A 22,001-nucleotide genomic window follows, 5' to 3' on the forward strand; every position below is an offset into this window, starting at 1 on the left:
TTTATAATTCACACTTTGTATTTCTGTTAAGCTTTAATATGTATGCCTAAAATTGGGGGGAACAACAGTGGGAAGGCTTATAAATGTAATGGAGTGGTAGAGGTGTATTAAGTGGGCCAAGCAGCTATGAGGTCCTTTGAAGAGATTATGGATAAGAAGTAGCCAAGGTATTTGAAGGGATGTGATTACAATGATGTGTGTCTTAGACAATCCATGGATGACATTTTTGTACAACTAATTAGGACTCACTTATACATATACGAAAGTGCATTCCACACACTTTACAAATAAACGTGTTTAAGGTTATTTAGATTTTTCGATAGAAACTACTTAAATTGAAAATTTTGACAAAAAATTATTGATACAAATATCTTTCTACATCAAAACCTTTTAGCTGAGATTTACAAAATCACACAAATTTATCATATTAAATGTGTCTTTCCATATAAGATTTATTTAAATACAAAAATTACCTAATTTTTTGAGGTAAATATATTTTCATGACAAATGTAAAACAAAACAAAATATCTTATTATAAAATATAATAGATTTTTCCTTCATGTCTCCCTATGTCTAGTGCTAGCTCATACAATCAATTGCTACATTTAATCACTAAAAAACGTACTTAGAGACATTTCTTAAATTATCAATATTTAATTTAATATCCCCTCTCTCTGCCTGGGGAGAAATGCCAAATGTGGGTGAAGGGGAGAAAGAAAGCAAAACACACTGCCATGTGTGTACCTATGCAACTGTCTTGCATGTTCTGCACATGTACCCCCAAACCTAAAATGCAATAAAAAATTAAAAAAAAAAAAAAAAAAAAAGAAGACAGATGCGGTCACTTAGGTCAGATCTCTTTCACGGTCTCAGTTATAGTTTTGCAGTGGTGATTTCAGGATTCGCAGGGATTCATTTAGCAATGTATCATAGGCCAGGTGTGGTGGCTGACACCTGTAATCCCAGAACTTTGATAGGCTGTCAGGAGGGTCACTTGAGGCCAGAAGTTGGAGACCAGCCTATGCAACATAGAGACCCCAGCCCTATATTAAAAAAAAAAAAAGAAAGAAAAAAAAATTATCAATATTAACTATTATCTGTTAGTATTCCTCTATAAAAAAAAATAATTTTGTTTATATAATTCTAATATTTTTTCTTTCTAAATATATTGAAAATTACATAATTATTTTAGCCTACTCATGGATCAAATTGATACTTCTAATGATTATTTCAATCTTCAGCTTTCTTTTTCTCAAAATTTATAAAAATTTTCAAATAGCTATATAAGTTTCTGAACACTGGCTTCATTTCTCATTGTTTACTTTTAATATTTCAACAATAATTCTCACAATTTCAATTTAACAGTTCAATTTTAATTTCTATTTCAGTTGAAGACATCAATTTCTTTAAATTTTTTCTATATTTTAAAAAAGTCACAAATGCATTTGGGAGGCGGTGAAGAAAGAAAAGCACACTACAGGAAATTGTGTTTCAATTTTATTTTACTAAATGTTTGTATTGGTAAATATTAAAAAATAACTCCTCAGTATTTAAAGATACATTTACATTTATCCATATACTACACAATTATTTTATATACTATGTTGTCTACATGGAAATTAAGAAAGAACTATATAATAATTTTACAATGAACGAAATTACAATGAAATAATAAGAACTACAATGAAAATAACTTAAACTTCAGAATTAACACTCATATTTTAAGTACTTAAGCTGCCAAGTTATTGCCCATTATAATTCGTTTTTTCTATCTTAGTCATTTATTTTCAAAATGTTCTTGATCCAATTCTACAGGACATATTATGGATCATTTGGCAAATCAATGGCAGGGTCACTATTTCATCTAGAACTTACAAATAACAACATAGCTATACTTGGCCAGGTGCAGTGGCTCATGCCCATAATCCCAGCACTTTGGGAGGCCAAAGCAAGTGGATCACTTGAGGTCAGGAGTTTGAGACCAGCCTAGCTAACATGGTGTAACCCCGACTCTATTGAAAACACAAAAATTAGCTGGGTGTCGTAGTGGGCATCTGTAATTCCAGGTACTCATGAGGCTGAGGTACTCATGAGATCTCTTGGATCTGGGAGGTGAAGGTTGCAGTGAGCTGAGATTGTGCCACTGTACTCCAGCCTGGTGACAGAGCAAGACACCATCTTAAAAACAAAATGACAACAAAAAAAACCATATTGTACCAGGAGCTATGCTATATACCCATTTCTTCATTTCAAAAAACAACAGAATTAAAGCAGCTGCCATTTTCGTGTAAATACGTATTACATATATATGCATATATACATGTTAATAGAAAGTTATACTAGAAGTTAATAATAGACATACATGAAATATATGTTTCTAGCTATACTTTAAAATAAATATTTCATAGTATACTTCTACAATAGTTTATAGATATCTACCTTTGATGTATTAAATATTGACTTCCAAATTATCACTAATGGGCTGAGCTTTGTTTACTTGTGTATCTATATTTGGAATTTGCTTTGTGTCAAGTATTGTGATAGGCAGGGCAGAGAAAAAAATAATGTAAAAGATACATAAATTTTAAGCACAATCAAGTATAAGGGTTGCTCTTACGGACAGATGCACACTGGGGGTACAAAAAGGAAATAGTACTATTGAATTTCTTCTGACCTAAATATCTTTCAAAATATCAGGAAACTGAGCTGTCTTAAAGATATACAAGGGTAGAAGGGAGATAAAATTGACATATAGCTGTGTATGTATAATCCCATTTTAAATCTCATCTATATAGCTTTAAAGAAAATGTAACATAAAACACATTTAAAGGGTGCAGCTACTGGCAGCATAAAGATGTTGCCTAAAAGCACTACCAAGGTGGTGTTTCTGCTTGAATGGGGAGTGGGATCTATTTTTTTTTTTTTTTTTTGAGACAGAATATTACTCTGTTACACAGTCTGGAGTGCAGTGGCCCAATCTTGACTCATTGCAACCTCCGCCTTCCAGGTTCAAGCGATTCTCCTGCTTCCACTTCCCAAGTGGCTGGGATTACAAGCTAACACCACCATGCCAGGCTCATTATGGTATTTTTAGTAGAGATGGGGTTTTACCATGTTGTCCTGGCTGGTCTGGAACTCCTTACCTCAGGTGATCTGTCCGGCTTGGTCTCCCAAAGTGCTAGGATTACAGGCATGTGCCACCATGCGGGGCCTGTTGGCTCTCTTAAAAGTGCTACTGCTTCCTTCCTGAAAGAGAAGCCATCAGTTCTATACCATCTCTATTTTAAAGTGTAAACTTAACTCCTTATGATAGGAGAAAAGGAGAATGAGATTACATGGTTAAATATCTGTATATTTAGTATCATTTACGTTAAAAATACTTAACTCTGTAATCTGTGATTTGCACTAAACAGTATTTAATATAATTTCACAAAATATATCTAAGAGCCAATAGCTCCCTTTGGAACTTATTTGAAAAATACAAGGATAGAATTAAATAATAGTATTACTGATTATATAATCTGTATATATTTCTAAGGATTTGCATTCAACTGTAAATCTCCAGGTCAGTTTTCGTGAATTCTCAATATTGTTTTCAAGTTTTTACTTTGAAGAATTTTCCTAAAATGGATAATGTGACCTGGACTCCTATTTAAATTTTATTTACTTAAAGAGGCCAGACAAAATGTAATTTTTTGATAATATATAATAAAAAATATATAGTTTTAAAGGTAGTAGACAAAGATAATGTACCTTTCATTTCTATGTTTTCATCTAAAATTAAGGTAAGTACAGATTTTAAAAGACGCTTTTTGAAAAAAATATTTTTATGCTTTTTCTTTGATTAATAAAACATAGCAATAGGATACACATATGACAATTGTTTGTTCAATATTATTTTACCATATAACTGTAAGAAATTGAATGCAGAGTTCTTTGTAGTCATTCTTATGTAGAACAAATTTATGTGTGAATTACTGTAATTACAGTAATGCTTAAAAATTACATACACATAATTATCTCATAAAACATTTATAATTTTTAAAGACAAATTGATTACACTTCAGAGTAATTTTTTCAGCCAATACCTATTTTCTTGCAAAACCTATTAAGTCTTTCTTTCATGTAATATATGGAAGACAATATGAAAAGATAGAAGAACTAAGTTAAAATGATGTAACACCGTCTGCATTGTGAGATAATGTGCCACAGGAAAAAAAAGTTTAATTCCTAAGTGATATACTGTAGTGAATCAAATGTGGATAATCCAGCAATCAGAAAATCCACCTGATTTATCTTTTTGAAGAAGGAAATTAAATAATAGCAATAATAGTAAAAACAAAACATTATAATTTGTAGTTGCTATATAATAAAGTAAATTTTGCTGTGTTATGTGCTGTTTAATATAAAACTTAACCCCCAGTTCTGCTTAAAATTAAATTCTAGTTGAATTTAATATACTGTGATCCTCTGAATTTCTAATATTATTGTGGAATAAATTTTATTATTTCTTGTCATTACAAATTCATATAAAAGGGAAACAAACTTTTAAGGAAAAGCATCATACAGTAAATGATTGTTTTTCCTTTTAGTAACGACACATGAGTTCTGATAACACATGTTGTACAACGTACAGGAATTCCCTGTAAAACTTACCTCATCTATTCTCCCCACATTCTCAGCAAAGTTTCCAGGCATCTCAACACTTCTGTTTTTCATGTTACCAATTAACTAAATGTTCTTTGTTCTGGCTTATCTAAATCTGTTAGCTGCTATGTTATCCAGGATGTGTAAAAAGTAACATGTTTTCTTTCTCCAGGCTCAGTCTGGGAATGCCAATCTGCTGAGCTAGTGGCCACCTTAATAAAAACCTCCTGTTTCACCCATTGGTCTCTCTGGTTTTCTGAATATTCTGTAAGACTTCCATGTCAGCATTTTTAAAATTAGTAGACGGAGTGAGATAATCACAGAGAAAGCCTAGGTATGCATATCTAGAACAGTAATTAATAAAACCTTTCTCACTCCTTAACTAAGCTTCCCAAACATACACGTTGTACAACATGTGTTATCAGAACTCATGTGTCATTACTAAAAGGAAAAACAATCATTTACTGTATGATGCTTTTCCTTAAAAGTTTGTTTCCCTTTTTTATGAATTTGTAATGACAAGAAATAATGAAATTTATTCCACAATAATATTAGCAATTCAGAGGATCACAGTATATTAAATTCAACTAGAATTCATATTAAATGTCTTTTATAAACTAGAATTTTTATTTCAACAAATTTCACATCTCTATTTTCTTATATGAATAAAACAAATATAATGTATATTTTGAAATAACTAATACCTTTGAAATGAAACATCAGGCTGAGAAAATAAATTCTACAAGATAGCACTGAAGTACAAAAAAAAAAAAGAAAAATCTGAATTTTAATTTCGACGGCCATGTTTTGAAAGCTGCATTAACAAAATATCCTGATCCAGATAAAGAAGCAGATTTAGAGTGGAGGACTCAAGATGGCACTGTGAGAACAACCCAGGATTGGAGTTCTCATTGTGTCCGCGGAGAGGTGAGTCTGAGCTGCATTTACAGACTGATCTTTGTTGCCCACGGAATGGGGAAATTCCCAAGTGAGGAGGACACGCGGGACGCCAGGCAGATATTCCGCCTGGCGAAGCCGGCAGCCGGGGTGGCGGCGGCCGGCCCTACCCAGTGCTCCCCACAGGGCGTGCTTGTCCAGGTGCCCCATTGAACCGGCAACCGAAGACGTGAGAGGGTGGGACTTGAGACTGAGCTAGACTTGGACAGTGGGCCAGACCAGGGGATTGCCGGGACAGAGCGTTAGGGTTGGCCCAGTGGGACGAACAAAACTGCGATTTCAAACAAGCCCCATGCAGACAGCCTGAGATGCTCTGAGGGGGAGGAGCGGCCACCATTACCGAGGCAACCCACCCCAACTGAGATACACGCCCATTGCTGACGCAGCCAGCCGTTGACGAGGCAACCCGTCCCTACTGAGATACACGCCCACTGCTGACGCAGCCAGCCATTGCCGAGGCAACCCGCTACAACAGAGAGACTCCGCCGCAGGGAGTGGCAGAGAACAGCAGAACAGCAGAGCCAGGGCGAGCCTCACAACAGCAGGGCGGAGCCTCGGCAGGCAAACAGTGGCTAGTCTGCGTCCTAGCTGGGCAGGACCTCAACGGACATCTAAAAATAAAGACAAAACCCCTCAACACAGAGCATTTGAGAAAAAAAAGGTTTTTTTTAATGAGCTCTGTTGCAGCAGAATCAAACATAGCAGACTAACAGCCCTGAATGAACAACAGAGCTCACAGCTCAGCAATTAAGCCCCTATAAAGTACAAACTGTCTTCTCAAGCAGCTCCCTGACCCCTCAATATCCAAAAGACTGACATTAGGCAGGTATCATCCTGGGACAAAGATAGCAGAAAAAGAAACTGGTAGCATCCCTCGCTAGAAAAGCAGGGTCTGGAGCGGACCTCAGCAGTCGTACAGCGAAGGGGCTAGACTGGTAGAAGGAAAACCAAGCAACAGAAATACTTCATCATCAACATTCAGGGTGTCCACTCAGAGACCCAATTAAAAGTCAGCAACTACGCAGACGACCAGCAGACAAATCCACAAAGATGGGAAGAAACCAGCGAAAAAAGGAGGAAAACACCCGAAACCAGAACACCTCGCCTCCTATAAAGGACAAAAACTCCTCACCAGCAAGGGAACAAAGCTGGACGGAGAATGACTGAGACGAAATGACGGAATTAGACTTCAGAAGATGGATAATGAGAAACTTTTGTGAGCTAAAAGATCATGTATTAAATCAATGCAAAGAAACTAAGAACCTTGAAAAAAGATTTGAAAAAACTTTCGAGGAAATGATAACAAGAATGGATAACTTAGAGAGGAATATGAATGAATTAAAGGAGCTGAAAAACACAACACGAGAACTTCATGAAGCATGCACAAGTTTCAATAGCCGAATTGACCAAGGAGAAGAAAGAATATCTGAAGTCGAAGACCAACTTAATGAAATAAAATGAGAAACCAAGATTAGAGAAAAAAGCGCAAAAAGGAATGAACAAAGTCTCCAAGAAATGTGGGACTATGTGAAAAGACCTAACCTACGTTTGATAGGTGTCCCAGAAGGGGACGAAGAGAATGAATCCAAGCTGGAAAATACTCTTCAGGACATCACCCAGGAAAACTTCCCCCACCTAGCAAGACAGCCCAACACTCAATTGCAGGAAATTCAGAGAACACCACAAAGATATTCCGCAAGAAGAGCAACCCCAAGGCACATAATCGTCAGATTCAACAGGGTTGAAATAAAGGAGAAAATACTAAGGGCAGCCAGAAAGAAAGGTCGAGTTACCCACAAAGGGAAGCCCATCAGACTCACAGCACATCTCTCAGCAGAAACGCTACAAGCCAGAAGAGAGTGGGGGCCAATATTCAACATTCTTAAAGAAAAGAACTTTCAACCCAGAATTTCATATCCAGCCAAACTGAGCTTCAGAAGTGAAGGAAAAATAAAATCCTTTGCGAACAAGCAAGTACTCAGAGATTTTGTCACCACCAGGCCTGCTTTACAAGAGCTCCTAAAAGAGGCACTACACATAGAAGGGATCAACCAGTACCAGCCATTCCAAAATCACACTGAATGCTAAAGAGCATCAACATAATGAAGAATCTACAATAACTAACAAGCAAAACAGCCACTTAGCATCAAAATGGAAGTATCAAATTCACACATAACAATATTAACCCTAAATGTAAATGGACTAAACGCACCAATCAAAAGACACAGACTGACAAATTGGATAAAAATCCAAAACCCATCAGTGTGCTGTATCCAGGAAACCCATCTCACATGCAAGGATACACAAAGGCTCAAAATAAGGGGATGGAGGAAGATTTACCAAGCAAATGGAAAGCAAAAAAAAGCAGGAGTTGCAATTCTCATCTCCGATAAAATAGACTTTAAAGCAACAAAGATCAAAAGAGACAAAGAAGGTCATTACATAATGGTAAAAGGATCGATACAACAAGAAGAGCTAACGATCCTAAACATATATGGACCCAATGCAGGAGCACCCAGATACATAAGGCAAGTTCTTAAGGACTTACAAAAGGACTTAGACTCCCACACAATAAGAGTGGAAGACTTTAACACTCCACTGTCAATACTAGACAGATCAATCAGACAGAAAATCAACAAGGATATCCAGGGCTTGAACTCAGACCTGGAGCAAGCAAACCTGATAGACATTTACAGAACTCTCCACCCCAAATTCACAGAATACACATTCTTCTCAGCACCACATCACACCTACTCTAAAATAGACCACATAATTGGAAGTAAAGCACTGCTCAACAAATGCAAAACAACTGAAATCATAACAAACAGCCTCTCAGACCATAGTGCAATCAAGTTAGAACTCAGAATTCAGAAACAGACCCAGAACCGCACAGCTTCATGGAAACTGAACAACTGGCTCTTGAATGTTGACTGGGTAAACAATGAAATGAAGTCAGAAATAAAGAAGTTCTTCGAAACCAATGAGAACGAAGACACAACGTGCCAGAACCTCTGGGACACATTTAAAGCAGTCTCTAGAGGAAAGTATATAGCAATAAGTGCCCATATGAGGAGAATGGAGAGATCCAAAATTGACACCCTATCGTCAAAATTGAAAGAGCTAGAGGAGCAAGATCAACAAAACTCAAAACCCAGCAGAAGACAAGAAATTACTAAGATCAGAGCTGAGCTGAAGGAGATTGAGACATGAAAAACCCTTCAAAAAATCAATAAATTCAAGAGCTGGTTTTTTGAAAAGATCCACAAAATAGACAGACCACTAGCCAGATTGATTAAAAATAAAAGAGAGAACAACCAAATAGATGCAATAAAAAATGATAAAGGGGAAATCACCACAGATTCCACAGAAATTCAAACCATCATCAGAGAATATTACAAACAACTCTATGCACATAAACTAGTAAACCTGGAAGAAATGGATAAATTCCTGGATTCCTGTGTCCTCCCAAGCCTAAACCAGTAGGAAGCTGAAACTATGAATAGACCAATAACAACGTCTGAAGTTGAGGCAGCAATTAAGAGCCTACCACACAAAAAACGCCCAGGTCCAGACGGGTTCACAGCCGAATTCTACCAGACACACAAGGAAGAGCTGGTACCATTTCTTCTAAAATTATTTCAAACAATCCAAAAAGAGGGAATCCTTCCCAAATCATTTTATGAGACAAACATCATTCTGATACCAAAACCCGGCAGAGACCCAACAAGAAAAGAAAACTTCAGGCCAATATCCATGATGAACATAGATGCAAAAATCTTCAATAAAATATTGGCAGGCCGAATGCAACAACAAATCAAAAAACTTATTCACCATGATAAAGTAGGATTCATCCCGGGGATGCAAGGCTGGTTCAACATACGCAAGTCTATCAACGTAATTCACCACATAAACAGAACCAAAAACAAAAACCACATGATTATCTCAATTGACGCAGAGAAGGCATTTGACAAAATTCAACAGCCCTTTATGCTAAAAACCCTCAATAAACTCGGTATCGATGGAACGTATCTCAAAGTAATAAAAGCTATTTATGACGAACCAACAGCCAATATCATACTGAATGGGCAAAAACTGGAAGCATTCCCTTTGAAATCTGGCACTAGACAAGGATACCCTCTTTCACCACTCCTATTCAATATAGTTCTGGAAGTTCTAGCCAGAGCAATCAGGCAAGAAAAAGAAATAAAGGGTATTCAGATAGGAAAGGTGGAAGCCAAATTGTCTCTATTTGCAGACGACATGATAGTATACCTAGAAGACCCCATTGCCTAAGCCCAAAAACTCCTGAAACTGATAAGCAACTTCAGCAAAGTCTCAGGATATAAAATTAATGTGCAAAAATCACAAGCATTCGTCTACACCAATAACAGACTTAAAGAAAGCCAAATCAAGAACGAACTGCCATTCACAATTGCTACAAAAAGAATAAAATACCTTGGAATACAACTCACAAGGAACTTAAGAGACCTCTTCAAGGAGAACTACAAACCACTGCTCAATGAAATCAGAGAGGACACATACAGATGGAGAAACATTCCATGTTCATGGTTAGGAAGAATTAATATCGTGAAAAGGGCTATACAGCCCAAAGTAATTTACAGAATCAACGCTATCCCCATCAAGCTACCATTGACTTTCTTCACAGAACTGGAAAAAACCACCATGAACTTCATATGGAACCAAAAGAGAGCCCGCATAGCCAAGTCAATTCTAAGCAAAAAGAACACAGCGGGGGGCATCAAACTACCGGATTTCAAACTATACTACAAGGCTACAGTAACCAAAACAGCATGGTACTGGTACCAAAACAGAGATATAGACCAATGGAACAAAACAGAGGCACCGGAGGCAACACAACATACATACAACTATACAGTCTTTGATAAACCTGACAAAAACAAGCAATGGGGAAAGGATTCCCTGTTTAACAAATGGTGTTGGGAAAACTGGCTAGCCATGTGTAGAAAACAGAAACTGGACCCGTTCCTGACACCTTACACTAAAATTAACTCCAGATGGATTAAAGACTTAAACATAAGACCTGGCACCATAAAAACCCTAGAAGGAAATCTAGGCAAAACTATCCAGGACATAGGAGTAGGCAAGGACTTCATGAACAAAACACCAAAAGCATTGGCAACAAAAGCCAAAATAGACAAATGGGACCTAATGAAACTCCACAGCTTCTGTACGGCAAAAGAAACAGTCACTAGAGTGGATCGGCAACCAACAGAATGGGAAAAAATTTTCGCAGTCTACCCATCTGACAAAGGGCTGATATCCAGAATTTACAAAGAACTCAAACAGATTTACAGGAAAAAAACAAACAAGCCCATTCAAAAGTGGGCAAAGGATATGAACAGATACTTTACGAAAGAAGACATATATGAGGCCAACAATCATATGAAAAAATGCTCATCGTCACTGGTCATCAGAGAGATGCAAATCAAAACCACATTGAGATACCATCTCACGCCAGTTAGAATGGCGATCATTAAAAAGTCTGGAGACAACAGATGCTGGAGAGGATGTGGAGAAAAAGGAACATTTTTACACTGTTGGTGGGAGTGTAAATTAGTTCAACCATTGTGGAAGACAGTGTGGCGATTCCTCAAGGCCTTAGAAATAGAAATTCCATTTGACCCAGCAATCCCATTACTGGGTATATATCCAAAAGACTATAAATCGTTCTACTATAAGGACACATGTACACAAATGTTCATTGCAGCACTGTTTACAATAGCAAAGACCTGGAATCAACCCAAATGCCCATTGATAATAGACTGGATTGGAAAAATGTGGCACATATACACCATGGAATATTATGCAGCAATCAGAAATGATGAGTTTGTGTCATTTGTAGGGACATGGATGAATCTGGAGAACATCATCCTCAGCAAACTGACACAAATGAAACACCGCATACTCTCACTCATAGGCGGGTGATGAAAAATGAGAACACATGGACACAGAAAGGGGAGTACTAAACACTGGGGTCTATTGGGGGGAAAATGGGAGGGCCAGTGGGAGGGGGAGGTGGGGAGGGATAGCCTGGGGAGAAATGCCAAATGTGGGTGAAGGGGAGAAGAAAAGCAAAGCACACTGCCATGTGTGTACCTACGCAACTGTCTTGCATGCTCTGCTCATGTACCCGAAAACCTAAAATCCAATAAAAAATTAAAAAAAAAAAATCCCAAACTCCCTCTTTTCAAAGTTTAATAAAAAGGATGGATATCTATTGTTAGAAAACTTGTACAGAAAGATGTGTACTTTGGCATTTAAAATAAATATTTTATTGATTTTTTAAAAATAAAAATTTATTAATCCGCAGCTGGTGGTCAGTTAACTTCATTTATTATAAGATAATTATTTTTTTAGTTTATTTTTTCCCTCACTAACCAACCTACTAATTGTGCTGTGTAACACAAGTTAAAGAAAAATATCATGGCTGTTATACAATTTAAATATTCGTTTTATTTGAGAAAAATTAAACACATCTAATTCTTTAATTTCAACTATTTATACTAGGTATAAAATTGTATGATCCGTAAACCCTCAGGGTTCATACAGTTTACATTTACAGATACCTACCTAGTAATTGTCCTATTTCTCTAATGCTTTAATGTTAGCTTTCAATTCCAGCACATTTTGTCAAGCTGTATTTATTGTTTTTTTGACCTAACTCTAGAACTTTTGTCTTGATAATTAATTTGTTTTCCCTGTTATTCAAATGTATGCCTTTCCGAACGGACGTTAAGTGCCTGCCTCTCCTGTTCTCAGTGTCTACTGGCCCCTGAACCTTCCTACTGGCTAGTATTGCAGCTCCTTTAAAATAGTTACAAAAACCGGAAAAGCAGTCATCTACTCCTGCATTCACAAAGCTTCTCGAGTTTGTTTTCCACGTTCTGTAAGCATTTGAAATTTGACATCAAACAGTTGTATTTTTTCAACCAGCTATTCTTACCTAATTTTATATTTTATAAATCATTATAACATTTTACATTTAAGCAGAGTTGAAATAATTCAGATAAACTGTTTTTTTCCTTTTATGACAAAGTTCTAATTTAATTCTCTCAATTTTCAGATAAATGAGAAAGATCAAGTGATTTGCGTGGTCACAGAACTGCCAAATGCCAGATAGAGAGACTAAAATTCTCCTTGTCCTATATGCAATAATCATGCCACATTTAAAGTAGCCTCTAAATCTCTTGAACATGCACAGCAAACTTCCCTCCAAAACATTTGGTAAATTTTTTTTTAAAAGTTTGCTTTAAAAATATGTAGACTGTTACAGTTTTTGCCAAATGTGGTAAATCGATAATTTTCTATATGAAAATAAGAGGTAACTTTTATTGATCACTTGAACTTTTTGAATATTATTTTATTTACTTCTCACAATAACTCCATGTGATAGGTGATATTATTATACCCAATTTACCAATGAGATAACAAGGCTCAACAGGGGAACTTGCACAAATAATATAAGTGCACCCTTGGACATTACTTTGAGGTCTGTTTGGCCTCAAAGCCTATTTAACCTCTGTAATACACTACCTATACAGCGAAAACAATGCTCAGTTGATGATAGCATAGTGTCATAAACTTTTTATTTTTATTGTATTGCTGAAAGACATAATATATTAAAAGAAAGCATAGAAATTTCTGTAATGTAGCCTTTGAACCTTTGATATCCTAAAGCAAAATCATGCTACGAGACAGTATGTCAATGCAGCACAAATTAGGAAAATATAGCCCTCAAGTTACCATGACTACCTATGTTCTGACTAATATGAGAAAGACTACTTATGATATTTATAAATAAAATTGCAAATTGAATGGGATAAATTGAATATATCTCATTTTAGAAAAAAACATGTCTTGCTTTGGTTATAAGCAGTAATCTCAATTAAATATTGATGAAAGCATTTTATCCTCAGTGCTTTAAAAAATGGCCAAATTAGGAAGCTATTCAATGCTATAAATTGTTTAATGTATTTTTGTAAGATTGATTTTTCCCAATATTGCAAACAATATTGAAAGGAACACTTTATCTAGCATATTCACAGATAGCTCAGCCTTGATCATATTTGTATACAGATACTTATTTCTACATGATTATAAATATATCCTAGGAATCCAAACCTGAATATTCTAATTCAGTACAAAAGAAATCTTGTTGTATTTGCTTTGATTTATGACAAACTGAAAAAAATCATCATTCAGAATTATTTATATTCCTTGCACTTGATAAACTGAATATTAATTCTCCAAGTATTACATTATTCATTTTTAAAATTTACAGCAATAGACTCAGATTGTGACAACTTCAGTTAAAAATATATACTTAAAATAAAGAAACACGGAAAGAGAGAAAGAAAGAGAGGGAGCTAGAATAAAAAGCATAAAATAAGCTCTTCCTAAACTCTGTGGGAGGGAAAAAAATCACTGATTTTTGCTCAGTCTGTTTTTCTCTTGTAAAACCAGTGGGTAGTTTTTACCACATGAAATCCTCCAGGCAAATTTGATAATACCCAAACTGGTTTAAATACTGTTAAAGTAGGTAGGTCTACTGCTCACATACGTGGATATTATGGCAATGTCAAATTGCTATAAAAGGTTCTAAACAGTTCTTTTCAATTTCTATGCAATCCTCAGCTTGGTAGCAAAGGCTGTGCCAACTGGCAACAGTTTACAGACCACATTTTGATTAGTAATGCTCTAGAATTCAGTTCTCAATGATTCTGCGTGACAATGCATGCTGGTTAGCATCATGACTGAGTAATATGCATCACTTCTTGACTATTTTTTTGGCTATTATAAGTGACAGTTAAACACATATTTACCAAGCAAATATTGTACCTTCAGCATTATTTTTAGGAAGTGTAGAAATACAGGAATAGCAAAGGCTAACATTTTAATTGGAAATATAATATATGGTTCATTGCCAATTTATGTGTCACAAAATATAAATTCTGTGAAATTTCAGACAAGAAGAAAATCAGTGAAACCCCTAGAAGTTAGGAATGAATTATGTAGGCTTTGGAAATTTGGCTGCCAAATATAGATTGAAAATAATTTCACTAAAGTATTTGGGGTGCTTTTCTATAGCGTGGAAAATCATTGTTTTTCATGAAATATTAAGTAGAATGTTTTAGCTAATGGACAGGACATTTGTTGATGAACAATGGATGTAACAAATATACATTTGTAATTAATTAAAATTCACACAAAAATTTATTATCGTTTTTACAAATGAGGGGAAGAATAATTAAAAGAAACTGTAGAAAACAGAAAAGATTGTGTTGGCAGCTCTTTCTCTTCCCTATGATGCAATGTTATGCATTATTTGTAGCAGGAAGGAGCCGAGAGTGGTTAATTTACACACTTTGGCAGCCCAGAGAATATCCTAATTCAATTTTCAACTCCAGCAAGTGGATAAGGACTCTCTGCCTGTCTTAGGAACCTGATTGGTAGAGAAGCATAAAAGTAAAACAATGCAAAACTACTAAAATATGTTCATTTTTCATAACTACTACCTAGATCAGTGAGTGAACCAGGTCTGCAGGGCTGCCACAAGTTTTCAGACTTAAATGCCTTTGTTTATTGATATATTAAGACACCAAACCCTCTCTCTCCACCTTTGTCTCGACATCTGTTTTCTTTCAGTACTTGTCTAGCTGTGTCTACATAACAAACACAGGCAGATCTACAAGGTTCCCTAATTCAGAACCCAAGTTGAATGTATACATCTTAGGTCACCTTATTTATCACATTTGTATTTCTGCATTCTTCATAATCTCAGTGACAGTTTGCTTTTATTCACATAAATTACAGAATGCATTGGTAATCCAAATTATACAGAGAACCAGATATTATCTTTATATCCGAGAAAAACCTGTCTCATTAGCATGTTTTGTTGTTTTGTTGTTGTCCATGTCATTGCTGTTTGAGACGGAGTCTCCCTCTGTCGCCCAGGCTGGAGTGCAGTGGCACAATCTCAGCTCACTACAACCTCTGCCTCCCAGGTTCAAGCAATCCTCCTGCCTTGGACTCCAGAGTACCTGGGATTACAGGCATGTTCCACCACACTTGGCTAATTTTTGTATTTCTATTTTTAGCAGAGAGAGTTTCACCATGTTGGCCAGGCTGGTATTGAACTCTTGACCTCAAGTGATCTGCCAGGCTCAGCCTCCCAAAATGCTGGGATTACAGGCCTGAGCCATCGTGCCCAGCCTCATTAGTGTTTCAATTAGTGAGTCTTTCAGTGATTTAATTCTCTGTCTTCCAAAGTCCATACTTTCACTCCTTTTTTCTAAAAGACATTTAACATATAAACTATAATTATGTTCAATATATAAGTTCAGAATATTTTTATTGTGAATTTTACTTTGTTATTTTACTATCCAATAGTCTCCTATTTTATAGAACTACTCAGTTTTTCAAAACGTTTGTAATACAAATCACTCTTTCTTTGTGTTCAGGTATGCAAGTATTTTATCCTTTGGTTTATTTTTTTCTTTAAGTTTTGGATCAACTTTAATAGTTTAAGATATTACACTTTTTTGTTCTATATTATCTCTGTCTTTGAAACTGCCTGTTCAACAATTTTTCTAGAAGGAGACAGAGGAGGAAAGCCTGGTGAGTGACAAACCCATACTAGTGTCTGGGTGTTACCTGACCATGATAGTGATTAGGCAATCAGAATGGATGAGTTTTCAGAGGAATTTAATGCAAAGGAAATAGAGCAAAAAACTAAAGTCTGAGCCTCGGCTTTTCTGAAGCCGCAACCAGGGAACTGAAGATAAAGAAGCCACTACACACAGAAAGAATTTAAATAATAGGACAGAAAATGATAACTAAGGTCAGAATGTATGCTAAAATGGGATCAGCAACATTTTTATTCTGTAAATGGCCAGATAGTAAGTAAATATCTTAAACTTTTCAGTGCCTATGTCTCTCATTATAACATGAAATATGCCGTAATATTTAAATGAATAGGTGTAGTTGGGTTACAATACACCTTCATTTCTGTAAATTTAAATTTAAATCTCATATAATGTTTACTTGCCATGAAAATGTACTTCTTTTTCTATTTTTTCAACCATTAAATGATAAAACATTCCCAGTTTCTGGATCATACGAAATTAGGCAGCGGGCCAAATTTGGCCTGGGCAACCATTATTTGCGTATCTCTGCCTTGCAAGAACGAAAGAACATTTTATGACAAATCAAGTGTCTGAAACAACTAAATGTAGCAGAAATTAGGAGCAATTTGAGAGTAAGCAGTCTCTCATATTTATGTTTTTATTTTCAAACGTTAACTTTGCACAATATTCTTCACATAGTAAGCTCTCAATAAATGCTTTCCAATGAGAAGTGAAGAGAAATAATTGAAAATTCTAAGACCACTGGTGACTTTGAAAACATCTCTTTTAAAAGAGATAATGCCATGAAAGCCAGTTTGAAGTGTGGTCACTTTAAACTCTAAGGTCGGGAAATGGAAGTAACGTTCCAGAAACCTTGTTCAAAAGTCTAAAGATAATTAGATTGATGATTGGAATGGAAAGATTAATTCAATTGAAGCTGTTTTATGGAGTGTTTCTTAAATTTATAGGGCAATGTGAATGTTTGAAGACTTGAATGTTTTGAGTTACAAGAGAAATTTAGGGCAGGTCCTTCTGAAAGCAAGGAGTAGTGAACACATCTTTTATGATTAAATAGAAGCATGAGAGGAGGAAGTCCTGATAGCAACTTGTTGAGGTGGAAACAAGGAAAACAGAGGTGTTTATGAGACAGATTTGTCTTTTCCAAGAATGAAGCAGGATAACCTGAGAAGAAGAATAAGAAAAAAGGAAAGAAGAAGAAGGAAGGAAGGAAAGATTGGAATTTAAAGATTTTAGGGCAAAGTATTTTTAATAGGTAATTAGTATAATAAATACAAATGGCAAAGTCTTAGTAGAAGACCAGGGTATCTATGATTCTGTTTGATTTGCTTTAGCTTAGCAAAGCATATATTAGTAATATAATCTTAATTGCTAATTAAAATGTATACCATCAGTAGTGATATAACTTGTACTCCTTAACATTTGGGAAAGTATAATACATATATAGGAAATATGTGATTAAATATGGTAAAAAACCAAAAGAAATAAATTCTAATTATAAATTAGAATAGCCTTTTCCTTGACTCTCATCTCTATTAGCTCTAATATCTTATTAATTCTGTTCATTCTAAATGTTAGTACACGTTTCTGTAAAAAGTGATTTACTAATACTCCTTTATACAATCCCTGGCAGTTTTCCTAATTAGTATTTATCATCTTAATGTTATTTTTCATCTCTGGAATTCTTTTTGTCTTCTTTTTCCCATTACATCTCTAATTTATGTTAAAAACATTCCTCTACTATTTTCTTCCACAGAAATAAATATTAATCTGAGAAAATAAAAGAGTGCTACTGTAAAGTAAGAAATAATATAATATAATCAGAAATAATAGCATAAACCAAAGCAAAGAAAATCCAGGATGACTGTCAGGAAGCTTTTAATGGCTTTGTAAAAATGATTTTAAGTCTGGTCAAGGATGTCTTATGGGGACAGCATACAAATAGAAAATAATTCCCAGCAGAGCAGTTTATTTTACTGTTGAATAGTTCTGTAGCAAACAAACGGGTGGAAATCGTCTGTGGTTCAGCAGTTGTTTGGCTGACAGTTATGTGTCAGGTCACTCACACTTTTCATTACTTTGGCAGGTTTTACACAATGGTGAAGAATTTGTAAACAATTTCCCTGTATTCAGAGGCTTTCACCAATCTTAGTTCCTACTTTTTTCCCACTTCTTATTGTCTCTCAAGTACATATTTTATCTAGTGTCTGTTTCTTGTAAAATGGATTCCTGTCCTTGACATTCAGTATACTTCTGAAGAAAAGGTTGACATAAAAAACAATGTGTCAGTAGGATCTGCTGAATGAAAGTGCAATACTACATTCTAAGTATGTAGTGAAGACAGACTTCTGTCTCCAGGTTTGGGCTACCTCCTTAAGAGTGCCTTGAACTTGACCAGGCATGGTGGCTCACGCTTATAATCCCAGCACTTTGGAAGGACAAGGCGGGCAGCTCACAATGTCATGAGTTCAAGATCAGCCTGGCCAACAGGTTGAAACCCCGTCTCCATAGACAAAGAAAATACACAAAAAAAGAAAATGTGGTGATGTGCATCTGTAATCCCAGCTACTCAGGGGGCTAAGGCAGGGGAATCACTTGAACCCAGGAGGTGGAGGTTACAGTGAGATGAGATCACGCCACTGCACTCTAACCTGGGTGACAAAGAAAGACTCTGTCTCAAAAAAAAAAAAGAGAATGCCTTGGACTTTATGCAGGTTGACCTCACGAGTGATCACCTGTAATGGCCATGGTACTTAGAGTTAATTTCATAACTCCAGGATTACCTAAAACATCATAAATTGTGTGCTTAATTTTCAGTTTTCTCACTTATGTCTTAGAAGCTTAGAATAATCTGTGCCATTTAGAGGGGAACACGATTGTTTTATGCTCCTAAACCATGCAATACTGAGCCAGATCTTAAAAATTAATGGACACTCCAGAGCCTTCCTGAATTAGAGCTGACATTTGGAGAACATAAACAGTAGGCAACACACTGGATGTCTCATTAGAAAGTGCGTTGGTATTCGCATTAATTTCCAAATTTTATGCAAAAAGGAAAACCAACCTATAATGGTTATGTAGCCTGAGAAGGGTTACATTTTTAGTTGTTAAATATGGTTACTCAATGTCAAATGTGGTATATCTGCCATCAGTGTTATCTTTAAAAATAAATGCTTAGTGATACTGATAATGAAAGTGTGGTTGATTTTGTCTTATGATTATTAAATACATAGTGAATGGCATCTGCTGAAAAACTAATGTTTTTATATGTATTAGAAAATCGTGTTATTCTAAATTAGCTTAGAGGTAATAACTGGATATAAAATAAATGAAATTAGACACTAGTTGCTAATTATCAGACAAAAATTCAGATGAAATACTGGAATAATTGTTTATCATTTTATTGTTATTATATAAACAACTGTTTCTTACTGCACATATATTTTAAGCAGTATCTCTCATTAGTGGTTTTTCTAACCATAACAAAACAGTTAATAAAAGAAAACCTGAGAACACTTACTACATTTTTACTCATGCTGTGACTCCAAGTATAAATCATAAGGTCTTGTGTATCTCTTCGCTAATCATTTTTTGACAATGTGAAGGAAAAGATGAAATAGAGGAGTTATTTTGGCCTCATTTATTGTCATCTAACACAAAGTGTGGAATCTTCAACCAGAAGGTAGTGCTAGGATAAGGTAGCAGAATAAAAGTGTTGGGAATATTGAAAGATTTTATAAAATTTGACCTTGATTGAAAAATAAAATAAGCATTGTGAATAACTACCTTATTATAATTTATCTAAGCTTCTGATTTACTACAAATTAAAATACCCTTGCAGTCATATCCAGAGGATTATATGACACTTGACAAAACTATAAATTTGCCATGGGGACAGCCACCAATGTTCTGAAAAGCTCTGAATATACTCTAATGTGACCTTTATTCTGTTAAAGAAACTTGAGACTGGAAAAATTCGGGGAAAAACATTGGACTTTTTGAAATTGCTGAGTTATAACCAAGTAGGAAAAACTGGAAGAACTACATTTTACTAGAAAAATAAGTAATTAAGAACATAAAATTTATTTTAAAAGAATCTCATTTCCATTGCTTTCTATACATATTTAATGAACTGAAATATGTTCTATTAATTAAACATATATATATTTCACATTTGATGCTGAAACTAGTAAAGTATGAAACATTAATTTTAGCCATGATATTGTCATGCATGTGTTATAACTGAAGATATACATTTCATTTTCTCTTTCCTAAATTACAGGATGAAGTCTGCCCCAAAGCTGAGGGAGATGACGTTCAGAGGTGTGTGTGGGCATCAGCTGTTAATGTCAAAGACAAGTTCATTTATGTTACGCAGCCAACTTTGGACAGAGTCCTTATTGTTGATGTGCAGTCCCAAAAAGTTGTTCAGGTATGAATAATTACTACTCTTGAAAAAGTAAATCTCTAAAAAAGATTCGTGTTAATGCAGTAATCTTTAACTTGATAGTCACTGATAATGTGTTTCCTTACTTGAATAACTATAAAATTTATAAATTTTCTGGAAACTCTTCTCTCACTCGGTTTCTTAAACCTAATGAATTCAGGAGATTGTTAAATTTTTTTTTGTTTTCAAAAATTAGATCCATGAACACATCATAATATTAACAGCCTAGCTCCACATAAATGTATCTTTCAGCTGCATATTCTATCTAGAGCAAGGCACAGTCAGAGCAGGCAGAGGCCAGTTAAGACATTCCTGTTTATCATTCCAAAACCAGAACTGAGGCCTTCTTATTTTATTATTAGCAAAGACCAAGACAATCGTAGGCTTCACTAGATCACAGTAACTTAGCTGAATTTGCCAGATAGGAGTAAAATAAATAATATGTAAATAAGTTAGAGAAAGCGATCTCTGCTAAATGTCGTCATGGTTATGCTTTCACAATTCGCTGAATTTATACTTCAAGTTTGAGCCACTAACTGTTGCAGCCCATGCTCTTTACCTGAAATCAGTTGTGCAACAATCAAGGTGAAGGGCAAGGTTGGTGTCTAGTCAGTATGGGTTTAGAGTCTAGTCCTTAATTATTTTCATCTTTTGCTTCTCAGATCATAGGAAATTAAGTTCAATAGTTTTATGAGATAAATGGGAATATTAAATATATGTATCTTATGAAGTTATTTTAAGGATTAGATGAATGATGCATGTAAAGCATTTATAGTAGAACTTGGCATATGGAAGTGCTATATGCCTATTTCCTATCAAAATTTCTAGGGAAACTGGACCCAAAACATTCCTCACATTTACAGAGAATGTTTTGAGTCAGTATTGGTTTGAAATTTACCCTTTAATTTTGATTTCTGTCTAGAACTTCAAAAAGTGTTTAGAAGTTCAAAAAGTGTTAAGTAGTCAATGTAGGACTACCCATTCTAAAAGTCAGTAACTGCTTCACATGATTCCATCCGTCCATCCATCTGTCTGTCTGTCCATCTGTCCATCTGTCCATCAGTCCCTTCATCCCTCGATCCATCCATCCATTTATTTGCCCATCTAGCATTTCATCCATGTATTCAGTATTTATTTAATGATTGCTTATTATGTGTTTCTTATTTCACAAATACAAAAATGAAAAATATTTCTGCTAAGAAGTTCTGGCACTTCCAAGTTTACAAATTGACATTAAATAACTGGCCTAATGGTTCAGTTTCTAA

At 35.2% G+C, this 22,001-nt stretch overlaps 1 protein-coding gene across 8 annotated transcripts in view; it reads left to right on the plus strand.

Moving 5' to 3' along the window:
• FSTL5 (follistatin like 5) overlaps window positions 1-22,001 on the plus strand; it is an 848,028-nt gene that overhangs the window by 720,855 nt on the left and 105,172 nt on the right. For all 8 annotated transcript variants that reach the window (XM_002745278.7, XM_008992524.5, XM_008992523.5 and 5 more), the window contains one exon: window positions 20,572-20,721. In XM_002745278.7, the coding sequence (XP_002745324.3) occupies window positions 20,572-20,721 (150 nt within the window). The remainder of the gene's footprint in view (window positions 1-20,571; window positions 20,722-22,001) is intronic.

This window comes from Callithrix jacchus, chromosome 3 (assembly GCF_049354715.1).
Source record: "Callithrix jacchus isolate 240 chromosome 3, calJac240_pri, whole genome shotgun sequence".
In the NCBI taxonomy this organism is placed as follows: Eukaryota; Metazoa; Chordata; class Mammalia; order Primates; family Cebidae; genus Callithrix; species Callithrix jacchus.